Source organism: Limulus polyphemus, unplaced genomic scaffold (assembly GCF_000517525.1).
Source record: "Limulus polyphemus unplaced genomic scaffold, Limulus_polyphemus-2.1.2 Scaffold2774, whole genome shotgun sequence".
In the NCBI taxonomy this organism is placed as follows: Eukaryota; Metazoa; Arthropoda; class Merostomata; order Xiphosura; family Limulidae; genus Limulus; species Limulus polyphemus.
In genome coordinates, this window is record NW_013668384.1 from 151964 (window position 1) to 160999 (window position 9036).

At 34.3% G+C, this 9036-nt stretch overlaps 1 protein-coding gene across 1 annotated transcript in view; it reads right to left on the reverse strand.

Moving 5' to 3' along the window:
• The window catches only part of LOC111087869 (zinc finger protein 23-like), a 33944-nt gene that overhangs the window by 20108 nt on the left and 4800 nt on the right, over positions 1-9036 (reverse strand). The window contains exon 3 of the mRNA XM_022396080.1: positions 5603-5715. Within this exon, the coding sequence (XP_022251788.1) occupies positions 5603-5715 (113 nt within the window). The remainder of the gene's footprint in view (positions 1-5602; positions 5716-9036) is intronic.

The following is a 9036-nucleotide window of genomic DNA, read 5'->3' on the forward strand; positions in this document are numbered from 1 at the left end:
TATATGGCAGATTTTGTTGAATAAAACCGATGTCTATAGGTTTACTTTCTTCTTGAGAAGGTTTCCAAGAAGAAAGTAAACCTACAGACATCGTTCTTATTCAACAAAATCTGCCTACAAGAAAATCTGTCACCAAAGTACACCAATATATATATGTATTTCTAATATATAGACCTTTCAAACGTGCCTGGCTAACAATACAGAAGTTATAATGATGTGGCTCACGTGAACTCATGTTACCGTATCAAATAACATAAAACTGACCTTTAGTCTGTACAAAGTAACTTCTCTTGGCTTTGTTATAGTAGACTAGTATTTTGTAAAATACAGTCACATTTCAATTATTATACATTATATATGTATATAGATTATTGCTATTTTGAAATAAGTTCTTAATTTTTCTTAAAACATAGAACAGTAAATAAAGATTGTTTGTTTTGACTTTTGCACAAAGCTACACGAGGGCTATCTGCACTAGCCATCCCTAATTTAGCAGTGTAAGACTAGAGGGAGGGCAGCTAATCATCACCACCCACTGCCAACTCTTAGGCTACTCTTGTAACAACGACTAGTGGGATTGACCGTCACGTTATAACGCCACCACGGCTGATGGGGGAGCATGTTTGGTATGACGGGGAATCGAACCCGCGACCTTCAGATTGCAAGTCGAGCACCCTAACCACCTGGCCATGCCGGGCACCTGTAAATAAAGAAGTAAAGCAAACAATTATTTCTTCTAGTTATGACCTTTGTACTCTGTTACTCCTTGACGTAGATTGCTAAGCCTTTAAAAAATTTGGACATGGAGGATATGAAACAAAATATATTTTTTTAGGTTTTATATATACATTTGAACAACTAAAAAATCATAAATTACTACATTAATTACATAAATTCCACTATAATTTATCAAGCTTATTAACTAAGATGTATTTTAGTCTTAAAAAATATGAAATTTTGAGCAGACTAAAGACACACCCTACCTTGCTGAAATATTGGCTCAAAAGAAAGAAATGGTGACAAGCCCGTCAAATAGGCTGAGAAAACTACTAAGGGGGCATTCTGGTCTTCCGATTGGTTATTCGTGTCATATATAGAAATAAGCGTATATAAGAGAGCGTTTCCAAAAAAGGAAAGAGGTGGGTTGGGTGCCACTGTGTTTGATTTATTAAATGAGCAATATCTTAAACTGAAAAGATAAGAGACTCTTATTTTATATTCTAGCTTGTCAATATCAGTAATTTGAGTTTCTAATTCATACAAAACTATAGACTTGAACCAGTGAACTAATTTCAACCAGTGCTGTATTCAACATACCACGTGATACACAAAAATCGATGTTTACCTGTTTTTTCATATTTGCTTTTAAATTAAGTAATATATCGTACTAAAATTTGAATTATAATCTACAGTTTGATATCAGACTTATTGACATAAATTCATGAAATAGTAGTTCAATAAAATTTTGAATGTGAGTAAACAAACGAGATGACATGGCCTTTCACCTGTGACCCATATCGAATGCATTAACCGGATAGCTTTGTGTCAGATCTGAACTGGAATTACAATTAGGCACCTGCAGAGGCTGGTGCCACTCCTACTGACATCTGGAAAAAAACATCCAGGGACCCAAGCTTTATTCATGATAGTCCATGAGTGGCAGTCCATGATAAAAAGGTAATAACCATCTGGTAAGCACCTGGATGGTCTTACGGAACACCCCATTTTGACAGAGCCTGTTGTAACCTGTAGTAATTATAGTGAAAGTGTTTACTAGTGCAGAATTGAAAAGAGAAAGCATACCTGCTTAGGCAACACTCGACACAGAGTGGGATCCAGTGAAAAAATAAAGGGACCCTGGAAAAAAAGATTACACGATTGATGAAAATTCTCACCCCTTGTGAAAGTCTAACAAATTTGGTCAAAATAGCTACAAGGGATTAGTCAAAAACCCTCAGAAGAGGAAACTGCCAGATCATGTAAGGAATGAGATAGGAAAGTATTAAGAGTAATCCACATACCAAACCACATAATGTCTTCCAGAGAGCAATTCAACAGGGGACTATTGACAAAGTAATGACAATCTGGTGATATATGACATATTGGAGTAAAGCAGGACAAATGTGGAAAGATGAAGAGTCTGAAGCACAGGAATTGCAAAGAACACCAACCAACGATGTCCACAAGCCAATAACAACAAAAAATACAATTTAAGAGAAAGGTGAAACAAAGAACATGAAGCTGAGGGCTCAAAACGAGGATAAGACAACACATGTAAAACAACTGTAAAACCACAATTTGGTAATTGAAAAGGTCATTTGCATCAAAGAATACAAATGTTTTTGAGTAGATCTGGTAGTACTGAGGATTCAAAAAAACCTTCCGATATTTGGAATACCAAAAAATAGCGGATAAGGATGCCTTATATAAAGCAACTGTAAGCAAAGCAAGATCCTTCTCAAATACTCAAGTCATAAAATGGGATATGCTAGATATTTTAGGATGAATAGTGTTGAAATTCCTTTTAAGACACCCCTGAAGATAAGTATTCCATTTCCGTTGATAAATGGTTGTGGTTTGCCTACAGAGAGATTTAGTTAAATACAGAGAAACCATGGAAGTTAAACCCCTATGTTGGGCAAAGGTCTACATAACTTCCCAGCATGATAACTGAGTTTCTGAACACCTGGGTGGAGAATGTCTGATCAAGGTAGTATCAGAAACTGCCAGTGTGGAAATGGTAGAGGAGAAAATACCCGCAGATACTGAAGAAGCGAAAATCACATTTGAATTGGCCAATGTGGTACAACCAAGATAACTCGGTAGCGAACCATAATCAGAAATAAGGGCAATAGCCAAATTGGGGGAAAGACATATAGATGTAAACCTGTCCAGTCCTGAGTGAACACATCTACTGCCAACACTTGAGGATGAAGTATTGGAGACCAAAACTGAGAGCAAATCCACTGAAAAACCTTGTGATATATCATCCATTCTGCCGGAAAAATCCAGTTGGATCGAGACAAGTGATTTGCAATTAAATTCATCACTCCTGAAACATGACATGCTAAAAGACTGATACAATAGGAATGAGCCCAGTAGAGGAGACCCAAGGTATAAAGACAAGGTCTCAAGAATGTGCGCCTCCTTGACGAGAAATCTGAGATACCACTGTGGGATTGTCGGAGTGTAACATGACAATTTTTCCCTTCATGAGAGACAGACTTAAACCATTGCCTGGTGTACTGCAAGGAGTTCAAGAACATTGACATGGAGGGTAGAACTGACTTCCATCCAAATACCCTGGAACTCCTAACCTTGAAGATAAGTTCTCCATCCCTGAAGAGATGTGTCTGTGAATGCATGGATCTTGGGACGATGTTGCTCCTGAGTAATGAGACAGGATGATCCAAAGGACTGGAAAGCATGATTTATTGATCGTGCAGTGATCACTGAATGGACCTCATATGAGCTCATCCCAAAGGAATAAGAGGCTCAAGGGATGCCCACATCCCCAATAGAGAGAGAACCATCCATGCAGTAGTAGAAGATACAAGTAAAAGCATGATGGCTTTTTCCATGGTTTAAAGCCTGATAGGGGTTGGTTGAACATGACTTAAAGAGTACTGAAAAACACACCCAGATGGACAAGATATTGCATTGGTGACAGAATAGATTTCTCCAGCCTCCAGACAGGGAAGCCCACTTTTGTGGCTTCAGTTATGAGAATTTGAAAGTGTTGTTATGCTATTTGATGGGATGGTGCCAGAAGAATCCAGTCATCCATATAATGATGTGTGTACACGTCCAATGAATGTAAATGATGAGAAAAGGCTCGAACAGCTCTGCAGAAGACATAAGGTGTTAATGCAAGACCAAAAGGTAGAGTCCTGAACTGCAGCATCTGACCCTTGTGCATAAATCTGAGAAACCTCCAGGAAGATTCTGTTATGGGAATATGCAGATAAGCATCAGTAACATTGAACTTGGTCATCCAGAGCCCTGGCACAAAGTCCCATCGTAGGTAGAGAAAGGATTCCATAGTATATCAAGGAGGATCTAAAATTGGTTGAGTCGAGACAGATTGATGGTTTGTTGCCAATCTCCTGTCTTCTTGAGTACAACAAATAAATTGGAATAAAATCCTGGAAGAACTGGATCAACCCTCTACTACTGCCCATTTTACTAACAACTCTCTTATAGCCTGGGAACGAAGCTCCACTCATCGTAAATATGTTGAAGGTGACAAGGCAACAGGTTGTGCTGATAAAGATGGAGGTGATGTAAACTAAATGACCAACCCTGAATTCAGAGCATGTAATATTCATTGATCCCTGGCAAAAGAACTTCATATGTCCAGAAAGTGATGTAAACTGCTCCCACCCACGGGATAGACACCAACGCTGTATTCGAGGGTCTGTCCGTGCTAAAATCTTCAAGATTATGGATGGATGTTATTATGGGAACCAAAGGAGAGGTCGGAAAAAACTAAAAGACACTTTGATGATAAGCCAAAGCACGCTGTTCCAATAAATATGGGGGACAAGGCATAGATATCTCATCATGTAACTGAGCAGCAAATCTCCCAGTGTGAACAGCATAATCAGGAGGAGGAGGAAAAATCAAGTAGTCACTTGTTGTTCTTGCTGCCAACAAGGAAGGAGTAGAGTCAAATGCAATAGGAGAGACCCCCCAAAACCTCACAAACCTGAGTAACCAACTGAAGAAAAGGGGCTGGAGGGGGCTGATCAAAATGATCCTCTGTTGAGGCTAACCTAGTAAAAGAAGGAACTGAAAAAGGTTAGTCTAAAGTCTCCCCAGCTCATCCAGTTTATTTGCAGAAACTGCCTCATAACCCCCCAGAAAGACACCATCAGTCCGTATATATATGTGTCCATCTCACAAGTTATCATATAACAAACAGCCTCACTGAGTCATTGAGAAATACCAGATAACAGAGGTGGAACAGGAGAGGTCTCAATAGACTCCGTAACAGAAATATTAACTCGGGAATTCATATCCGTTGGTAAAGTTTTTTTTATTATTATTAGAGTAATTTATAAATATATGAAGATATAACTGTAGTAATGCAAACCAAGTTCAAAGTCTCACAGTAAATTGTGAATAAACACAACATTCCTGCTTATAAAAACACAGCCGAATGCTTTGTCAAGAAAAAATGATTACATCATCTGAATGAGGTGCTTATATACAGTACCTAGATAGAGGGCCCATTGAAGTTGGTGGAGAAATTTGCAAATTAGAATTTGCCATGGGCATTCGAGTGTGGTATAAAAGACTGGAGCAAGCATTTTCAATGTTTAGATCGTGAAATAACTATAGTGTCAAATGATTTTCACTAGGTACTGGCTATTTCTCTTCATAAAACATGTTTACATTCTTCTGGACCAGCAATATTACAGCTGTAAGAAGACCCCCAATGAGTTTATTTGCAACAATGCAGGAAACTTGTAGTGAATTTCTTCAGCTTGTGACTACAAACATGTCATTATTAATCATATACCAAACAAACAAAGTCCAGAAAGACACAATTACAGCTACATATTATCTTTAATAACACAACTGTAAAAAGTTTAATTACCTCATTTTTCTCTGATGTTCCATCACACTTTTCTTCTTGCTCCTCTTTTGTTACATCAAACTTCAAAACTGTATGTAGAGAACTTTCTTCCAAGGAATCAACTTTTCCTGGAGCTAGAAGTACAAATAATGTAAATAACAAGATTAAATATAATTTGTGTTTTACTAAATTATAATCAAAATGCACACAATGTATTTAGAAGAACAGAAAGAATGCTATAGGACATTAGAAAGTTAAGCTCTTGATACTTGAACATATCTGAATATCATTTAAAATTAATTTTCTTATTTGTAGTCATTTGAGTTGATAAACAAATGAATAGCTTGATTTAAAAGGATTGTTAAATAAAAATTGTAGGATTAAACTTTAAGTTAGAGCTAAGTAACTAACATTAGATTAGGATGTGTAACAGTACTTTAGGTTTAGCTATAATTCAACTCATTGGTAAATCATAAAACGGATTAAGTACATTGTTTTATTAAGTAAATACAATCTAAAGTATAGTTGATTATCACTTCACATTTTAAAGATAAACTTGGTTACTTGACTTTAATTTTAGTAGTTGGACTTGAAATTTAGCTTATAGGTAGGTTATATATCAATATATTATATTGTAACTTGTATTATTATATTATTAATATCAACTAAAGTAAAGACAAGTTATTTGTTACTTCTATAAAATTAAAGATAAACTTAATTACTTTAATGTGAAGACAAAGTAGTGGTAAAATCTTTAATATGTTTGATTCTCAAATATTAGGCTTAACAGTCTTGTCAACAAGCTACTGGTATTTAGTATTGTACGATTTCACGACTTTTAAGGAAGCTAATAGTGAAGATGTGTAATTTCTTTATACAGGTTGAAGTAGAAGGCTATCCTAATTAAAGTAGAGACAAGTTCTTTCAGATATATATATTCTACTAAATTAATGTCCAAGTCTAAATAGTTAGCATGAACATTATTCTTATTGCTTTTTTTGTTGTAAGTTCTTTCAAAAAAATTAGTGTTAATTCTCTTTGAAACCTGACAGCAAGAAAAAAAAATATTGGTTTCGTATTTTATTTCTTGTTTTTCATGTTTATTCTCTTTGCATAATTACAAAAGTAACTAAAATGTAAAAATAAGGATCCTTTTAGGTTCGTTAAGATTAGAATAGGTAAAATAAATAATAATAATATCATAATAAAAATGTTTCATGAGACATACACATGAGCAGCTATTGGGTAATGTTATTTGTTAGTGTAACATGAACTACACGTTCCCCGAGTGATTTACAACAAATAATGATGCAGATAGTAATTAGACATGGTTCATAGGGCAATAAAACAATACAACTTAATTATAAATGGATGTATACTGTTACAAACTTATAGTTACTTAGGATAAACCCATGTAGATTCATGTTACAATCTGAAGTCATCCTAGAAAGAAAAAAAGGGTAATTTAGGTTTATTTTTTTATTTTTTTTTGGTGGTTACAGGGTCGGTCACTTTGATCAATCCCTTTTTGAGATAGGATACAGAAAATAAAAATAAACTATAAAATTTGATTGAAAAAAAAACGTTTGAAATGCATTTGAGGTTTTAGGAACTACACAAACGAAATTTGAGGTTTTTGGGATGACATAAAGGAAATTTGAGGTTTTTGAGATGAGGAAAAGTATTTTTAATCTTAACATAAAAATTACTTTGCACATGGACTATTCAAAACAAATACTCAATGTATTGGTGGACAAATCTTTATTTTATTAAAAATACTTCATTAAAAAATATGATTTTTTGTATGTGAAAGTCATATAATATTAATTGAAAGACTGCTAAATGTTATGAAGATATGCACACTATATTGAAAGTTAGAAGTATTAAATCTATACAGACTTTAAATGAGTACAAAGAGATCACATGGTTGGTCAACTTGACTGAGCCTGTGTTGAGAGAGTTAAAGACTGCACTGCTTATATCTACATACAATATTATGTTAATTGGGCAGCTACTGTTCCTTGTTCTGAATACATGGGAAGACCTGGACCAAATCTGTACCAAGCTATCAGAAAACACAGGCCAGAGAAAAACTGGTGAGTCAAATAATAAATAACAATTTTTTCATTGATATTTATTATCATGGATATAAATAGTTTATACATATCAAATGTATGCCAACTTGTAGATATAATCAAGCATCCATGTAACATAATTTTTCAGGTTGCTGTCCTGAGTGCCTTGGTACAATTTTGGAGATTCTGTACAAAGAATGTTAAAGAAGTTGGGGACTTTCTGCCTGTGGCCCAGCTTCAACATGAAGGACAGAAACAACAAGTAAACATTCCAAGACCTGCCACTGAACAGAATAATTATCAGAATGTATATCTGGATATTTTCAGTTTTAATCAATTATTATTTTGGTACAGTAAACACAGTAAAAATTACATGTATGGTTATTTTAAAAAAAATTATCTATTTGTGACAATAAGCCCAGTCAGTAGACTGAATGTGTGCAATGAAAACAATAATATTCAGAAAAGGTTAGTTAGGTAACAATGAACAAGTCCGTCTGTAAAATATGAATGACATACAAAGGTAGTTAGGTAACAATGAACAAGAATGTTTATAAGATATCAATGACATACAAAGTTATTTAGGTAACAAAGAACAAGACTGTTTATAATATATCAATGGAATACAAAGTTAGTTAGGTAACAATGAACAAGACTGTTTATAATACATCAATGACATACAAAGTTAGTTAGGTAACAATGAACAAGACTGTTTATAATATATCAATGACATACAAAGTTAGTTAGGTATCAAAGAACAAGACTGTTTATAATACATCAATGACATACAAAGTTAGTTAGGTAACAATTAACAAGACTGTTTATAAGATATCAATGACATACAAAGTTAGGTAACAATGAACAAGACTGTTTATAAGACATCAATGACATACAAAGTTAGTTAGGTAACAATGAACAAGACTGTTTATAATACATCAATGACATACAAAGTTAGTTAGGTAACAATGAACAAGACTGTTTATAATATATCAATGACATACAAAGTTAGTTAGGTAACAATGAACAAGACTGTTTATAAGATATCAATGACATACAAAGTTAGGTAACAATGAACAAGGCTGTTTATAAGCTATCAATGACATACAAAGTTAATTAGGTAACAATGAACAAGACTGTTTATAAGATATCAATGACATACAAAGCTAGTTAGGTAACAAAGAAGACTGTTTATAAGATATCAATGACATACAAAGTTAGGTAACAATGAACAAGGCTGTTTATAAGCTATCAATGACATACAAAGTTAATTAGGTAACAATGAACAAGACTGTTTATAAGATATCAATGACATACAAAGTTAGGTAACAATGAACAAGGCTGTTTATAAGCTATCAATGACATACAAAGTTAATTAGGTAA